The sequence below is a fragment of the Rousettus aegyptiacus genome, unplaced genomic scaffold, assembly GCF_014176215.1.
Source record: "Rousettus aegyptiacus isolate mRouAeg1 unplaced genomic scaffold, mRouAeg1.p scaffold_m13_p_12, whole genome shotgun sequence".
In the NCBI taxonomy this organism is placed as follows: domain Eukaryota; kingdom Metazoa; phylum Chordata; class Mammalia; order Chiroptera; family Pteropodidae; genus Rousettus; species Rousettus aegyptiacus.
This window is the reverse complement of record NW_023416287.1, coordinates 30,821,223-30,840,328: the sequence shown is the minus strand read 5'-3', so window position 1 is coordinate 30,840,328 and position 19,106 is coordinate 30,821,223. Positions and strand designations below refer to the sequence as shown.

Below are 19,106 nucleotides of genomic sequence, written 5' to 3'. Positions count from 1 at the left end.
CCTATACCAGGAACACCATGCCTCTACATACCCAGTGCCAAGTAGCCTTTTACCCTTTTCTAGGTCCAGATCATCTAACAGATATTAAGTATCTGCCATATTCTGAGCATTCTATACTCTTCTCTGTGATCCTTCTCAAGGTTCACCTTTTACAAATAATCAAGAGCTGTGACTGCTCATTCTAGAGCTTGCTCAGTATAACCTACTATCCAAGGGCAGATTTTCCTCTTTGCTCCACTCTGAGGCCTTTCCCGAATAAAGTGAGTTTGCCCATGTTACATCCTAAAACACTTACTACAAGACCCACTATTGGGCTATTTATTCATTTGTTTAACAGTTATTTATTGATCACCTGTTATGTGTCAGACACAATTCTAGATGGTGAGAGATGAACAAGATGTTGTAGTTGCCCTTACATTCTATATTCTAGTGGATACATGCACAAATTTATAGTATGTGTATAATATAAATATTTGTTTATATAAAATATGTTATATACTGTTCTGTAACTTTTAGCTAAGTAATTGTGTCTTGCCAACAGGGTTATAAGCTTCTCAAAAACATTTATTTATTTATTTATTTATTTATTTATTTATTTATTTATTTATTTATTTATATTTGTATTTGTATACCACATTGCTTGGGAGAACAGTGAGTATAGAACAGGTATTCAATAAGTACAGTGACTTCATAAAAATGGAATGCATAGAGAAGTGCATTCAGTTGACATGCAATACTCCACATGTTATTGCATTGATTCGGTATCTAATCTCAGTCTAGCCCTCTGTGTAAACGTCCTCCTGCATTAATGGCTGTCTCCCTGTTATAGGTTCAGGATATAATAACTCACTGTATATGGATATCAAACAGCGTCATTTAAAGTTCACATTGTAAACAGTATGGTGTTTCTAGATCTAGAATTGTAATATCAAGCACTGGAAAATAATATTGATAATATGCATTCATAATAATCTATATACCCTCTCCATATAATAGCAAATGTAGAAAAAGCGATTGATGCATTCAGAAACCTGATAGGGACCACTATGTCAGCAGTCATCATTTGCTAAGGAAAACCATACTCCTGTGTGTCTCTTCTACTCTCAGTTTTTCACTTCTGACATTTTTGGTCACCAAATGTGTGTGTGTAGAGGGGAGGGAGGTTGTTCCCACACCAAGCAATTCTTTGATTATCAAGACACTAGTCAGACGTTCTACAATTTAACTCAATTCTGACACTATTTGCCTGGGGATGGCATCAGATCTTATAAGTTAAGAGCTCATCCTGCAAGACTCTTTCCACTCCAGATGCCAATCACAAGACCATGTTGTTAACCTATTCTTCTGACCTACAGCTATAAATCGGAGGTTCTTGAGACCCTCTGCTTGCATTCAGTCAAGTTGCTAGAGTGGCTTACAGAATTCAGGAAAACAGTTTACTGACTAGATTCCTTGTTTGTTACAAAAAGATATAACTCAAGAAGAGCGAGATGGAAGAGATGCGTAGGGCAAGTTCTGCAGCAAAGGGCATGGAGCTTTCATTTCTTCTCCCATGAGCCACTCTCCCAACACCTCCATGGTCACTGCCCAGAGAGCTCTTCCAACCTTGTCCTTTAGATTTTTAGTGAGGCTTCATTACAGTGGCATGACTGTTAAATGATTGACTATTAGTGATTAATTCGGTCTTTAATCTCTCTCCCTGCCCTGAGATATAAGGTGGGAGGCTGAAAGTTCCTACTCTCTAATCACATGATTGATTTTCCTGGCTACAAGCCACCATCCTTAGGTTACCTAGGGGCTTTCCAAAAGTCACCTTGTTTACATAAACTCAGGTGTGGTTGAAAGAGACTTGTTATGAATAAGAAAAGACTCCCATTTCACTTTTATTGCATTGGGGCTACGTTAGGAACTAGGAACAAAACCTGATATTATTTTAAAAAAAAAAAAAAAAGATGCCTCTATAGCTCTCATAGGAAATCACAAGGGATTTTGAAGCTGTGAGTGGGCTAGGAACTATGGATTAGGACCCAAATACATATTTTTTAGTATATCACAATAGCACATCATTTTATCAGGCTTGTCAGACAGAGACTATGTGAAGCCATTTTGCCACAATAAGAACAATTTATTTACATCAAAGCAAGTAATTGCTACATTAAACTGAATTAAGAGCATGCTAGTAAGCCTCAGTGTCATGTGTTTCTGCACAGTCAATGAGCACTATCTGACCTTACAGAGTAAAAGTGCAAAAAGTTTGTTCTTAGAGGAAAATGGCATATATGAGGAAACAACTTGGAGAAGGGAAAACACTTCGAGCAGCAATGTGCAGCTCAAAACAGCCCCAACAGATGAGTGTCTAATGTGCCTTAAGGTCGGATGTCCTATGAGGTTATTCGTACAGGGATTGCTCCATCATCCCCCAGGTGCTAATCTGCATTATTTGATCACATCAACTCAATAGCAATAACTTTATTCACCCGGAAATTTTTTTTATGTTTCAAACACTTTCATATACTATTAGTTGACCTAAAACTTTGCCAATCCAGAGTGTTTTCACCTCACTCACAGACAATTTGCCATCTAAACCATTTTAAAACTCAGAGTTTTTTTTGCTTTTTTTGATCCTGTTTTGTGGGAGTAGGCTGAAGGTCCTGAGAATGATTTTCCTGACTTAGAAATTTTATGGATAGTGACTATAGCATGTAGTGAATCAGGTAATATGGATCAGAAGAACTGACCATGAAGAAAAAAATTTGGTTTTCATTCTAAGTCTACATCTCAGAAGACATTCCATAAAGATACTTATTTGATTTTTTAAAACTATAGGTGTGCTTGCAAATTTTTATTTTAGTGGTAACATGTCATATTCCCTTGTTAAAAAATCTACATGGCTACAGCATTCAGAGGTGTCAAGAATATAACTGACTCCATCTTTATGCTTTCCTGGGAAAAATTTACCAGGGCAGTCTGACTCAAGTAAAATCACGATTTTATTAAATTATGTTCATATGAAAATTTTGGTGGGGGTCAAGAGCACTAAGCAAGCCTATTTTTAAAATCATATGGAAAAATCACATGAAAGTAACAAAGAATATTGTGAAAATAGTGAATAATGAGAGGAAATTGGCCCAATTAGAGAATATACAGTAAGCTAAAATAATTAAAGCATTTGGTATCTCTGGGAATAGTTTCATCAATAGAATGAGATAATCTAGGTATAAATGCAAATACATATGGGAATGTAATATGTAATAAAAATGCATTTCAAACCAGTAGGTAAGAGGTGAATTTTCCAACAAATTTATGTTAGGTAGTTTGCCTACCATTTAGAAAAAATAATAATAAAGCAGGTCTCCACCATAGTCCTTATACTAGAATTAATTCCTGAAGAATTGCAGTTTTAAATGTAAAAACTGAGATTATAAAAGTACTAACAGAAAACATGAACAATTTATTTTCATAAGTTTGCATCACTGAGGCCTTTCCAGTAGAACTTCGAGCACAGAAACCATAAAGGAAAAAGACTGATAAATTTGACCGCATAGGCATTAAAAACTTATCTATTACCAAAAAAAAAAAAAAAAAAAAAAAGCTATAGACAAAATTAAAAGATTCATGACAAACTAGGAAAAATATCTGCAACACATATGACCACAGACTTACTCTCTTAGTATGTAAAGAGTATAATGAATTAGTAAGGAGAAAAACAAGAACCCAATAGAGAAACGGATAAAAGAAATTTTCATTTTTGGATTAGGTTTGATTGATATGACAGAAACCTAGCTATAGAGGCTTAACAAAATGAGGACTTTCTTTTTCTCCTATAAGAAGCGTGAAAGCAGTTCAAAGCTGGCACAGCGGCTTGAAGTGCATTAGGGTTCTAGATTCTTTCTATTTGATTTCATCTTCATAGCCACAAGTTGGCTGCTTCACCTCCAGGCACTATGTTTGCGGCAACCAGCGGCAGCCAGTAAGATACATGTTACTCAAGTCTGTCCTTTAACAGACTCTACTAGGAACTCTGTCATGTGGGTTGCTGGCTGCAAAGGAGTTTGGAAAGCTGAGGACATTTCTGCCCCAAACAAAATAGAAATTTGTTTGTAGGGGAGGAAGGGAGAATGGGTAATGGGTAGGCAACCAGTTGAGTATGCCACAATTATGAAAGTAAGTTGCAGGTAAAGAAATACAAATGGTTTGTCAACATACAGATATTTAACTTTATTCATAATTAAAAAAAATAAAAATCAAGATGACAGTGTGATACCATTTTTTCATCTATCAGATTAGTAGAAACCAATGAATTTGGTAATACATAGTTTTGTTAAGGTTATAAGGATAGTAGTGCTATCAAATTCTATTTCTTGTGGGTGTAAATCTTTTTAGAAGGCAGTTTGGGAATCTGTAGCAAATTAAATGAGTATGCTGATTGATTCATCAACTATACACTTAGAAACGGATCCTATAGATATATCCATACCTGTGCGAAAGATAAATGTATCCAGATGTTCACTATAACATTACTTGTAATGGCAAAACAAACAAATAAAACTAGAAGCCATCTAAATGCCTATCACTAGAGAACTAGTTAAAGATGTGATGGTACACACACAAACACACACACACACACACACACATACACACATATACACATTTCTTGTTAAAAAGAATGAGCTAAATGTTTGTGAGCTTAAATGGAAGGTTCTCCAGGTCATATTATTGAATTTAGAAGGCCAGATACAGAATCATTTGTATAATATGGTCCCGTTGAGTGAAAAATTGAAAAAAGATGTGTGTTTAAGTATGGATAATTTCAGAAAGGATATACACAGAACTCTTGATGGTATTAACCTATATGGAATGGGACTGGAGTGTGGCAGATGCTTTCATTGTATATTTTTGAGTATTTAAAACCTGCATGTGTGGTTTTCATAGTGTATTTTTTAAAAGTACAATAATAAATATACCTTTTGTCAGGAGGTAGTCAAGAGAGTTAACCATTGGGGAGATCAGCCTTTAACAATCGGCTGAATACCAGCTCTTTCTTAAGTTAAAATGAGGACTACCAATCCTGGTTGTTAGGCATGATAATATATGAGAACATATTTCTTTACTATGCTGGAAACTTTGTTGTTCCAAGGCCCCGATACCTGTAATGCTGTTCTCTCACTTGCTTGGGTTTTTCTCCTTCATCAGAACAGCTATCTATATTTATCTCTGATTGCTATCTTTCTCCATACCATAATATCTCCTTTATTTGATTTCCCTTTCTATCATTAATTGTATCTGTTTATTATCATTGATGACTTGGTATCTTAGTCTATTTGGGCTGCTTTATTTATTTATTTTTAATAATTTTTAAATTTCTCAATTACAGTTGGCAAACAATATTATATTAGTTTCAGGTGTACAAAATAATGATTAGATATTTATACAACTTAGGAAGTGATCACACTGTCTTGTTTTCTTATCCATTCAGCCACCCATCTTTTGATTGGAGCATTTAATACATTTACATTTAAAGTAATTGTTGATAGATATATAGTTATTGCCATCTTATTATTTGTATTATTGATTTTTTCCCTTTTTCTTAAAGAAATCTAACATTTCTTATAATTTTGGTTTGGTGGTGATGAACTCCTTTAGCTTTTTCTTGACTAGGAACCTCTTTATCTGTCCTTGGATTCTAAATGATAGTTTTGCTGGGTAGAGTAATCTTGGTTGTAGGTCCTTGCTTTTCATCATTTTGGATATTTTGTGCCAATCCCTTATGGCCTGCAAAGTTTCTGTGGTGATATCACCTGACAGTCTTATGGGAGCTCCTGTGTAGGTAACTAATTGATTTTCTCTTGCTGCTTTTGGGATTCTCTCTTTGTCTTTAACATTTGACATTTAAATGATGATATGTCTTGGTGTGGGCCTGTTTGTATTCATCTTGTTTGGGACTCTCTGTGTTTCTTGGGCTTGTATGTCTATTTCCTTCACCAGGTTAGGGAAATTTTCCATCATTATTTCTTCAAATAGGTTTTCAGTTCCTTGCTCTCTCTCTTCTCTTTCAGGTCCCCTCTATGATGCAAATGTTGGTACACTTGATATTGTCCCAGAGGTCCTCTAAACTATTTTTATTTTTTTGATTCAGTTCTCTGCTTCATCTAATCTACTATTGATTCCCTGAAATGTATTCTTCTTTTTAGTTATCGTATTCGTCATTTCTGACTGCTTCTTTTTTTTATGTTTTCTTTCTCCATTTTCATGTTTTCCCCTTGTTAAAGTTTTCACTAGTTCATCTACTCTTTTCCTAAGTTTATTGAGTATCCTTATAACAAATATTTTGAACTCTGCATCTGGTAGATTGTTCATCTACATTTTGTTTAATTATTTGTCTGAAGCTCTGTTCTGTCTTTCATTTGGGACATGGTTTTTTTTTTATCCCATTTTGGCTACCTTTCTGTATTTTTTTCTATGTATTAGGGAGGCCTGCTATGTAGAGTGGCCTTACATAGTAGGTGTATTGTGGAGCTCAATGGCACAGTATCCTGGTTGCCTGAGCTTGGTACTCCATGTGTGTCCCCTGTATGGGTTGTGTGTGCCTTTCTGTTGAGCCTTGGTTGCTTTTTGTACATCAGTGGGAGGATTGACTCTCAGGCTAATTGATTGTGAGGACTGCCTGGTGACTAAAGTGGAGGAGCTGTTGTGCAAGGGCTAATCCTGTGAAGCAGGATTTGCTTTAGCAGGGCTCTGTTGCCTGCCCAGTCTGTCCTCTGAGTGTGTCATCCTCAGATGTGGTCCCTCCTAGGTGCTCTGGCTAGGTCCACGTGTGCCACCCCAGGGCCTTTTGGAAGGGTCTCTGCCGAAGGCCAAATTCAGCTGCAGCTTGTGCCCAGCCAGGGAACACCTGGCATGAATCACCAAGCAATCTACAGATGGTTGCCACCTGTGCTGGCCTTGGATGTGCCTTGAGAGTCCAAGCCAGAAGCTGAGGCCAGCTGCTGCTAGTTCTGGGCTTGAGGCTGCTCAGCAAGAGGTACCGGGCATGCCAAGGCCAGATGCTGATTGTTTGTTTTATGAACCTTGAGGGATTTTAGGAAAGTATGTAACATGACCCAAGACAGGCCATTTGTATGGAAAAGCCACTGGAAGTGGCTTAGGCAGGCCTACAAGTTGGGCGGGGAAGGGTCTCAGAAAGTCACCAGGGTAGGGAGACCAGTGTTAGTTAGGTTGATGGAGACTCAGATATGGTGGCCATTTGCATCTGCCAGTTGATATAGGGGAGGGTTCAACAAAGAGACTATCGATTCTGCCAGCACTTCAGTCTGGGAGAAAGGTGCCCCTCCAGCCCTCGCTCTGAAGCAATTCATTTCCTCCCAATATGTTCCTGGCATCTTTCAAGCTGCTACCTCAGCAGTGGAGCTCAGAGCGAGTTCATTCATCAGCAAGTAAGTTCCCATGGGGGTCCCTTAAGAGGAACACCTGTGACTCACTCAGCCACTATCTCTACTGGTTTTCACAGTCAGAAGTTGTGGGGACTTCTCTTCCTGGTACTGGAATTCTGGGCTCTGGGGCCTGGTGTGGGACTGGGACCCCTCGCTACTTGAGGAGGGACCTCCACAGCTGAGATATCCTCCTGATTTTAACTGCCAATCACAGGTATGAGATCAGCTCATTTCAGTCTCCACCCCTCCTATTAGTCTCCAGGTGGCTCTTTTGTATGTCCTTAGTTGTAGAACTTCTGTTTAGCTAGACTTAAGGCAAGTCTCATTGATGGTTGTTGTGTAGTTTAGTTGTAATTTTGATGTGGTTGTGAGAGGAGGCCAGCACAGCATTTACCTACTCCACCATCTTGCCCACTTGGGGTGCTTTAACAAAACATCACAGACTGGATGGCTTGTAAGCAACAGAAATTTATTTCTCACAGACTGGATAGCTTGTAAACAACAGGCTGGAGTTTCAAGATTAGAGTGCCAGCATGGCTGGGTAAGAACCCTCTTCTGGGTTGCAACTTTGCATGGCAGAAAGAACAAGAGAACTTTCTTGGGCCTCTTTTATAAGTGCACTCATCTCATTAATGAGGACTCTGCCCTCATAACTTAATTACCTCCTAAAGGCCCTACCTCCTAATATCATTACACTGGGCATTAGAATTTCAACATACGAATTTAGATAGGACACAAACATTCAGACCATAGCACTTAGGAACACAGATTTTACTTTAATCATTGCATAGCCAAGGGCTCCAAACAGTACTTGACATGGTTGATTCTTATATATTTTTAAGTGACTATTTAGAAAATATGGAATATTTGTTGAATGAATGTTGTCCTCAAATTCATGTCATCTAATCTAGTATTAATAAGCAAGTATGAATCTACACCACCCTACCCTACCCTCACTGAAGACAGTTTGCCTGGTCTGGACCCCTTTTTTTCTGCCACTATCACCATGTTGTCCTCCTGCCTTGTGACACTCCTGAAAACGGAAGTTCTGATAGCTGTAACTAGAGGGAAAAGGTGTTTTCTGCCTTCCCTAGAAGTTTAGGGGACTCAGTAGGGTTTGAGGTCAGTTAATTCTCTTCTTACTTATTAAAGTTAACATGGGAAGTGCAAGGACCAAGGCTGGAAAACAGGGCCCATTTGGCCTTCCCTCCAGGGAGTCTTAAGGTCCCGTTAGGCCACTCTCACTTGCTTCCTCTGTCAGGGATCCACATTTCTCACCCTGTCAGTGTCACTTGAAGGTGAATTTGTGGAATCCTGGATCCTTCCCTTCTCAGATAGAATACTGGCCTGGAATATTCAGAAGATACTTCCTGATTCTTTTTGAATTACTTCACGATTTTTAAAGTGTTTTTGTTATGTTTTGTTTTTTTTTTTTTCTCAGCTGAATTGTTCCTTGAAGACAGAGATCCTATGTCTAACTTCTTTTTTTTTTTTTAAATTTTTTTTCTAGAACAGCATCAGGTGAATATATTCTATAATTGGTTAAACCAAAAAGCAGAGGCTTTAATAGAATCTTCAATTTGATTTCTGTTTCTAATCTTTATGGAAAAGTCAGAAAATTTTCACAAAGATTGCCTTTCTCTCTGATATATTTAGGTTCTGATTATTTTGACAAAATGGAATGGAATTTTCTGTTCTAAAACAAGTTAACTTTTCTTGTCTTTCAAATTTTGGTAGATTGGTAGATAAGGAACTTCAAAGGGGTTATTTGCCACACTCAACTCTCCTCTTTAAAGAGTTAAATTAGAGTTTTTAAAACTATGTTGATTACTGGAAAACCACACATGATAACATTGATGGGCTATGGTAGCGGTGAGATTTTGAGGAGCAGGTGTAGTTCTCAGGGTTTGTGTTGAGAGGATCTGGTTCAGTGGTTTTGTTGTCTGCTCCCCACTTCTACTTCATGTTTCTGTAGACCTGTCATTTACTTCCCTGTGCTCAGCTTCTTTCTTCCCTTTCTTTGGTTTCTCATTTATCAAATGAATATAGTAATAATTATTCCATTAGGATTTTTATGGGAGCATGAAATGATGGAATGCAGTTAAATAGTATATATCTAATAGGATAATGACATCAGTCTGTATATTTCTGTTCAAAGGCATAATATAGTGGCACTTTATTAATGAGCTAACACTTCTGAACTTGGCGATTGGCTCCTCTCATTATGTCATGCCATGTTCATATCATTCTGCGTCATGTCCATGAGAGATATGTAAACCAACTTCACGTCCATGAGAAATATGTAAACCAACTTAAGTGTGTCTTTAGAGAAAAGGTGCTTGGTCTTCCAGGTACTATAAACTTATTCTGCTTCCATGTTTAAAGAATATTTATAATCTTGATTGTTCTTTTAGAGTTAGAGTTGTGTGTTTTCATAGGGAACATTTATTATTCTCTAGTTCATTTTCTTGCTCACCTGACTGCCCAACCATCTCTTTCTCTCAGTTTCTTTCTCTCAGTTTATGTGTAATTTCTCCAGGAAAAAATGGCATTCAAATGATTTGGCATATAGATATTAAAAAGAGGAAAGAAATTACAGAAATGTATTTAAAAGACAGAGGTTCTTTGTTAAATGTTATGGGAAGATGGAACACTAGCAGATGCCTTCTGGCTACAGATTCATTCTCTTGATAAGTTCTCACTCATTGGAGAGAAAGCATTATATCATGTCTTGCAGAAAGAGCTCTAATGTTTGGGCTTGCCGGCATTAGGTAATGGCTGGTCACTGCTGATGGGTAGACATGAATCTCTAAAACTGACAGTAATCCTAGGACTATGCCTGTTAGAACTGGTAGAGACATCAGAGATTGTTTGTCCAGTCTCCTAATTTTTCAGATGAGAGAAGAAAGCAGAGTTCAGAGAGGTAAAGTAGGTTGTCTAAGTTCAAGTAGACTTCACCAAATCTGGAACCTTGATTTTCTGGTTCCATAACCCAGTGTTCTATCTGTTTGTGTTTTGTGGATTCGTCTGTCCATCTGTGACCCCAATCCGTGGCCTCTTGGTCACAGTTGATTGTTTTAGGCTTGCCTCCTGACCAAAACCAGGCCAGTCAGGTTTCTCTATTTTTCTGAGTCTGATTAGTGGCTCCTGAGAATGTTAAAACCAATAAATATTAAAACTATTGATTTAAGTTGCCAGGTATTTAGTTCTAGAACTGTTGATGGGTATTTTTATCCATATGGAGGAAGATATTTCCAGCTATTTCTGAATTTCATTACATCCCTACCCTTCCAGAAATTTGAATTTTTTTCTTAGATTTGATGAGCCAGCAATCATCCTTTTTACTTAAAATCATTCTAATTGGGATTCTGGTACTAACAATCAAGAATATGGATTAACATGCCCTTTGACATCTCTATTTTAATACTTATAGTGATTCTCTTCAATATCTTCAAATTCTTCATCCTTAAAGATTGCAGCACAAATATAGTAAAGTAGTTGTCTCCTTTGTTTATCATTTGGTTTTACAACCTAAATGAATGTTCATATTATATAAATTTGATCACAGAGAATGTGTCTCTTACCATCTGTAATTATAATTTCATTCCATAGCAGTTATAGACTTGGGTATTTAAAGAATCTGGGCATTTTATTAGGGTGAATGAAGCTTAATTTTTATTATTTCTTTATTAATCTTCTTTACTTATTTTATACAACTACTTACATATATATTAATAGAACTTTGGGTAGTCTTAATTTGTTTATTTTGCCACAATTTTCTGTATGGATATAGAAAGCACTAGCACGATGCTCAACATGCCACTCCATGTTGATTTTTCTTTTACTGGGAAGAATAAGAAATAGTGTTGCCTTTTATACAGGGACTGTTTAACATTTTAACTTGAGAAATTGATACTCTATCACCACCACCATCCAATTGCTGAATGTTAGTTGAGCACTGGTTCCAACTATCCTAGAAGGTTAACCAGGTAGATATGTTAATAGAGTTTGTTCAATGTGATAATCTTTGAGAACCAACAAAATGCTATAAAGTGTATTCTATCAATGTTACTACCACCAAATGTTTAAACAGCACCTTAAAGGTGACTAAGTTCATATATATAAAATCATATAAAATCAATCTTCACCACAACCCAGAAAGATTCTTTTGATATCTATGATTTATAATTAAAGAAATTAAAGCATTTAAAAAAATATATATCTTGCTTAAGAACACAGTTGCTACACTGAAACTCAAAAAAAAGTCTCTTGAGTCAGTATTTTTTTTTTTCCTATCATAGTGAAAATAGGAAATCTGAATGCTTTCCATGAAAAATTTGGAATCTTTAGATATTATTGAATGAATTCATACCAGGGACGAAGAGTCCTAATAATAAGCTTCCATGGTGCCCTGGAGACCCCATCCCCTTTTAGAGCACTCATGTGCTGTTTAATTGTCCTCGGTGCCACACACATGTGGCAGGAGTGTGTGTGTGTTTGTGTGTGTTGGAGTTGAGAATGGGAAAGGTGGTGAATAAGTGAAAGCACTTTGTTAGACACTAAGTGGATTTAAAGTTGAATCAGATACTCTCACCTCATAGAGCTTTGGTCTGTATAAAGGCACCGGAGCTGAAGAACAGATTTAGTTCATGGGGGAAAAGGGAGCCAGGAAGGACTGTTCACTACCGTGGATCTGAGCAGGGGGGCATCCTGAGGAAATGGGATATTGGAAGTACAACTGGGCTGGAGCAAATGATGTGTAAAAATAAATAAGGAAATAAAATTGAGGAAGGAGAGGAGAGCTGGGCCAGGATAAAGAGTTTGGACATCCCTTGGTGGGCAGTTGGGAGCCATTGATGGTTTCGAATGGTTTAATGATGTGATCATAGCTTGGGTACATATTTCTTATTAAACTTTAATGACCCTGTTTCCCATGCCCCTCATACCCATTCTGTGAACAACCCTGTGGGTTCTATGTAGAGAATATATCCCAGACCCAAACTCTGCTGAGAGTCTCCACTGCCACCAGTCTCACACAGGCCACTGTCATGTTTCATCTAGGCTGCCACAGCAGCTTCTTTGGTGGTTTGCTGCTTCCACACTTGCCTGCCAGTCCATCCTACACAACAGAATAACCTTGTACAAGTGCAAATAAAAACAATCAACTTCCTAGTTAAAGCCCTGCATCATCTTTCTGTCACACTTGGAGTAAAATCCAAACTCTTTGCTGTACCCACAAAGTTTTGTGCATCCCTATGTGACCTGACTGACCCTGCCTTTCTCTGAACTCTTGGTCTACCCTTTCTTCCCCTCTCTCATTTGGCTTTCACCACTCTGGACTCCTTTGTATCTTCTGAACACCCAGGCTTCTTCCCACTTCAGAGCCTCTGCATTTGCTTGGTTCATCTGCCTGGAATGTTCTTTCCCCAGATCTTCACATGATTACCTCCTTACCAAAAAGTGCCTCCCCTGACCATTGATGTAAAGTAATCCCTACCCAAGTCTCCACTTCAGCATTTACCGCGACTCATTTTCTTCACAGTACTTACTGCTGTCTGGATTTTTTTTTTTTAATTGACTCATGAATTTATTACTTGTCCCTTAACCTGTTCAACTAGGGGTAAGCAGAGACTTCATTTTGTTCACTGCTGTAGAGCTAATACCTAGAAGAGTCCTGGCTCATGGTACATATTTATTGAATTAATGAATTTAGAGATTTGAATGACCAGAGCAGATAGGCCACATTGGAGCCCACTGCAGTGCTTTTAGCACAATGAGAGTGTGCTGCGAGTTTTGTCAGTGGAAGTGAAGGGACCAAGGCAGGTGCAAGTGCACAGTGCTAGAGAGAACTGACAGAATTTGACATGGTGTGAAGTGTTGAGTCATTGGAAAGGGAAGAGATAGATTTTGAGATCGAATGAGCTATACAGAACCCAGGAGAAGTTCTCAGATTTTGTGAGGAAAGGAACAATTCTAGAGCTGCCAAGTTTGGGGGCTGGTGGGGTGGGGGTATTCAGTGGGCACTTGGAATGTGACCTTATCCAGAGTGTTGCATTCACTGAGAGGCATTGATGCAAAGAAAGCAAAATCCATGGGCTCAGAGGGATGTGGGAGGGACCCACTCTCCCTGCTCAACTGTGGCATGGCTATTGCAACTTGTTAAACCTCTTTGAATTTCAAGTTCTTCATCGATAAAGTGATAATAAAATACCTCATGGCAGGGTGTAGTTCTTAAAATTAAACTACAGAACATGAAAGCATGGAACCAGGGCCTGATGCAGCATACTTTCTCAATGACTGTAAGTTCTCTGTCTCTTTTCCCCTTTCTCTAAGAGGCTGAGGATAAAGAAATTTACTGTAATGCCACAGTTTAAAATTGTGTTGTCGTTCTTTGCAAAATGATGCATTTATGTGGTTTAAAAAGACAAAATCTCCAGGCTTATAATGAAAATGGGCAGCCCCCTCCCCATCCCCACTCCAGTGTCCTCTCCTCTGAGGCTACTACTTTTGACTCTGAGCTATTTCTTCTAGACCTTATATATCTCAACATAACATACTTATACTATTTCTTTGTTTTCAATTTTATGTATTATTTGGCTATCGAATTTAGATATTTTATTCTTCACACCAGGGAAGTTGAGGATTTAGTTTCTTTATTCTTCCAACCCCAAACCTACCTATACCACAGGAGCCTCTTATCCTCTCGTGACATCTAACATCTGAGTTACACAATATACTGTGATTCTATTTCCTTTCTTGTACAAATTCTCTTTTTTCCTGCAGTTAATGTTCACCTCATTGTTTTTTAGGGCTTTTTTGTGTGTGTGTACCAATCATTCTTTCATTCTCAAACTTTCCTCAAAATCTGAAATATTTCTTCTCAATAATTTCAAATCCAACATGTATTCTCTAATTATTTTTTACCCCTTGGAAATATCTTTCTGGCCTGCTCTGGCCTCCTGTTCTATTTTGGACTGTTGACCCTCTAAGCCTGCTGTGTAGCTGTGTGTCATCTGGGAATCCCTTTGTCCACTCTTGTTTTGGATCTCCTGTTTCCAGATCTTATTTTCTTTCTTATTATTTACCTTACATTTTCAGTTTGCCAAAGCATATTCTTCCTACAGCTTTCTGAGAAAGAATGTATGGTAGGTCAATTCTTTGAGACTTTGTAGAGCTTTATTCTATTTTCACACTTGATTGATATTTTGGTTTAGTGTAGAATTTGTCTTCAGAATGCTGAGGAAAAATTATTTCCAATTCTAGTTTGGAAATAATTTTCCCTCAGCATTCTGAAGACAATGCCTCCTAATCTTCTAGTTTTTGGTGTTGTGTTGAGAAATCTGATGCCATTATGATCCCCTTGTTTTACATATATCTTTTCTTCCCATTTGGAAGTTTTTAAACTTTTCTCTTGCCTCAGTACTTTGAGATTTCACAGTTATATATCTTCATGACACTTTTTATTTTTTTTATGAGTTGTGCTGGGAGGTTGATAAGCCTTTTCATTCTGAGCACTCATCTTTGAATTCTTGGAAATGTTTTTATTTCTTTTATATTTCATTTCTTCTATCGTTTTTTGAAACTCCTGTTTTTCAGATATTGGACCTTCTGGCCTGTCCTTCTGATTTTACATGTTTTTTCCCCCTCATGTTTCTGTCATTTTTCTTTCTCACTCTCTTTTTTACCTTTTTTATTTTTTGTTTGATACATTTGCCTCAGCTATCCCTGTGCCACTCTTTTACTTGTTTTGGTCTCTGCCTTTTCGAGAGTCCTAACTGAAAGGACTAGTGATCCTAGGTTGTCTGTACTCTCACTAGTTAAGTACCAAGAAGCTGAATAAAAAACCTGTGAGTTACACTTGTCATCTGGAATCTGGAATCCCTTACATAAGGCAAGGACAAACCTTTTTTTTTTTTTCTTTTTTTTTTTAAGGTTTCTCAGGTAGGTCTTTATTCTTACGTTGTTTGGGCAGCTGATAAAGGATCTATTCAGTCTCTTGTTTGGAGGATATCTGTCTGATTTCTTATATCCTGAGAGCCTGTGGGTGAAGGGAGCTTGTTATCTCACTGGCATAAAGACTTCCACTTCAACACTCTGTTTTTAGTATGGAGCCTTCCGCCTGTCCTAGGTAGAGCCCGATGCCCCCAAGTCTCAATTCCCTCTGGTTCAACCTCTCTAGAGAGTAAATATCCTGATTTCTCAGGGTTAAGAAGTAGTAGCTTCCTTCTTCTCTAGGCAGGAATCTGGGGCTCTAGATCAGGAGTTGGCAAACTATATAAAGGGCCAAAAGTAAATATTTCAGACTTTGCTAGCTGTATCATGATCTTTATAACATATTCGCCTCATCATCTTCTTCTTCTTCTTTCTTTTTTTTCTTTTTAATAACCTTTAAAATGTAAAATAAACATTCTTAGCTTCACCATACAAAAATAGGCTGTGGACCAGACAGGTCATAGTTTACTGAACCCTGGTCTAGAGGATCCTTTTGGACACTATGAACCAGTTGTCTTAATTTCATTCCCATCTTTCACCCCTGCCTTAAGAAGAACTTGAAACCTACAATTTCCAATACCTTTTGGATTTTATAACAAAAGTTTCTTAATAGGTGTCCACTGACTCAAACCAAATCCCCCTTTCCTACCACCACCCCGGAAGCTTAGGTTTCAGCTTTCATAGGTCTGTTGGTCTACTTGTCCATTTTATTTTCATTTTCTAAAAGGTCAGGTTTTTTTTCTTGTCTGCCTTTTTCTCTGTTCTTATGGGGCCATGCCTTTTTTCTCTTTTCCCCTCAGCTAACTGGGATTTGAGGAAGGAGTGGAGATAAATGCATGCATTTAATCTACTAAGCTTAACCAGAAGCTCCCCCAAATCCAATTTGGTTGGTTTTTATTTTTACTACTTTCTTTGATAGTGCTTGGGTTAATTTTGCATTTGTTCTTCACGTGCTCACTTGCTATGCCAGATGTTCGAGGATGTCCTTGGGGAGGAAAAATGAGGGGTTTTAAAATGTGTTCTTGAAATGCTCACAGTGGTTCAGTGTGTGAGATCTCAAAGAGGCTTAGTCGTTTATAACCATGAGACTCTCATAATAGAAATACAGTTTCACCCTTATTTGTGTAAACCATCAGGAGCATTTTTAATGTTTGTAATAAAGTTTGTGGCTTATTGTTTAAAATTGAATTTAAGGTGGTAAATCAAAGCTTTTGGTGGCATGTTCTGACAGCAGGGAGAGCTTGGCAAGTGACCCCTAAGAACTGATCAAAGGGAGTTGCTAAGCATTTTTCCTGTATTTGTCTTTGGTTCTTTAATCTGGTAGTGTTTTCAGTTCCATTCTGAATGCAGTGTTGCGCACTGCACCCCCACTCAGGTCTTCTTGGCAGCATCTGGTACTCTCTTTGCCAAATAACCCTTGTTCAGGCATCAGCCCGCCTTTGCTCTCAAGCCTATACAAGCTACGAACAATGGTGATTGTCAGGAAATGGGCATCATTCAAGATCTTATTCATACCATGTTTTTGTTTTGGTAGTCAAATCAAGATTGAAAATGAAAAACGTAAAATTAACTGAGAAATGACCACTAGTCATTTCTGCCTAGGTTCACCCTTCCTGGCCAGTGAAGATGGCGTGCTTGGAGGAGTGATTGTTCTCCGATCTTGCAGATGTTCTGCAGAGCCCGACTCCTCTCACAATAAGCAGACACTTCTAGGTAAGCTGGGCATATACATTGTGTGTGTGTCTTTCTCTTTAATTTTTTTCAAGATATGGAAAGATTTATATTCTTAAGTCAATAAGCTATGGGAGGGCCAGGATGCTCTGTTGATTTCTAGCCTTCTCTATTCTACTGATCTTTTTGCATAGATAAACATCTAAAAGATGAATGTTTACTTCTGAGTGTACACTTAGAGCATATTTTTCAAATGGGCTTAGAACCTAGGACCTTCACTAAAGTCCAATAGTAAGAACAGTGGACCACGTGTTTATCCTTTGCTTATTCTACAAAACATTTGAGATGACCCATAACAATATATACAGTAACATAGAAAGCTTCTTCCTGTCCCTCCTCCCAAAAAGGAATCAGAGCCATCTGAAGAGCTAGAGGGCTGGAAGTCCATCCTGGCTCCACTGCTCATTAGCTATGACGCCTTCATGCTCCTTGTTGTCCAGTGCCACTTCCACATCTGTGGAATAAGGATATCTGCCATGTCCTCATAAAGCTGTGGTGAAGAAGAATCAAATGAGTATTTTGTAGATTTGCAGATGTCCATCCAGATGTGTGATTTTGTATCTAGATAAGTGTTATCAATGGGAATAAAAACCAGCCCGTCCTCTATTTGCCAAGGCCCAAACTTGTGGGACTACCTCTGTCCATGGGGTGCCCTTTTCTAATTCATTCCTCCAGAGGGGGCATTTAAAAAATCTGCATAAAGGTGCCACATACACTAGCAAGGAGCCATATATGTTATTTCTTTAATTGACTTTTTAATTGAAGTGTATATACATTTTAAAAAGTGCACAAATCATAACTGCAGCTGCTTGATGAATCTGAACAAACTGAACCTACTTACATAATCAACACACTGATTAAAAAAATAGAACTTTCCTGCAACCCCAAAAGCCCCCTTGCAGTCCCTCCCAATCTTTACCTCCTCCAAAGTTTCCACTGTGCTGACTTCTAACACCATGATTAGTTTAGCTTGCTTTTATATTTGACATAAATGAAATCATAGAATATGTACTATTTGTGTCTGATGTCTTCAGTCAACATTAAGCCTGTTAGATTCATCTATGTTCTATGTGGCAGTAGTTTGTTAATGTTCTAGATGTTTGTTCGTTCTAGATGGTATTTAATTGTATGAATATACCGGTGCGTATTTACCCGTTCTTATCTAACTTTTCTTATATAAGCACTATTCGTGATCCTCAGGAGTTGTAGTAGTTCAACCCTTTGTATAAATTTCCTTATAGAAAGTGTGGCTGGTACCTGATCTGTACTGCATGACTGTCGTAAATTGCTATAAGTCTCTTCATACCTTGAGATTCTATGAGTCTATGAAATGAAAGACTGAGCATTTCTTATGAGTCTAAAAAATATTTTTTTTCTATAGAAGCCAAAAGAGCCTTTATAATCCCCTCATTCCTCAAAGGAAAAAAAAAATTCACTTTTATATAAAAGCCCCTTTCTCCATCTGGACTCTGACCATGAACTCATCATTTTTCTTACTGTACTTGGTACTGATGTGGTCACCTTTTGCTAAACCAAGGCGAATTAGCCATTCGCTTCTTGGTATCTTAATCATTGTTCAGTTCTTCGAATATCTTCCACAGTTAGATGGCAGGAAATTCACTTTTAAAATATGCAGGGGATGTACCTGGGCCTTCTAAAAGAACGTAGAACAACCTCTAGCACCAGGAAGTCAGGGGCAGTTATTAAAACTGCTTCATGACTGTTCCTAGGATGGAGACTTAGTTCTTTACTGATCCCAGACTATTGCCCATTCAAGTTAATCTTGAAAATTGTAAGGTATTTTTGCATTCTTAAGAATAAGCCATTTTTTAATTCTTCACCCACAGATACGGAGATAATGTTTGTTGTTTTAAACCACTACATTTTGTGGTAATTTATGCAACAATAGATAACTAATAAACCTTTTAAACCCTCTCCCTGCCAATGTTTGTA

The 19,106-nt window shown here is 37.8% G+C and overlaps 1 protein-coding gene across 6 annotated transcripts in view; it reads left to right on the top strand.

Moving 5' to 3' along the window:
- TASP1 (taspase 1) overlaps positions 1 to 19,106 on the top strand; it is a 221,796-nt gene that overhangs the window by 164,630 nt on the left and 38,060 nt on the right. For all 6 annotated transcript variants that reach the window (XR_004953653.1, XM_036229670.1, XM_036229672.1 and 3 more), the window contains one exon: positions 17,025 to 17,135. Coding sequence is in view for 5 of the 6 variants with exons in the window: in XM_036229670.1 (XP_036085563.1) it covers positions 17,025 to 17,135 (111 nt within the window). In the remaining variant the exon portion in view is untranslated. The remainder of the gene's footprint in view (positions 1 to 17,024; positions 17,136 to 19,106) is intronic.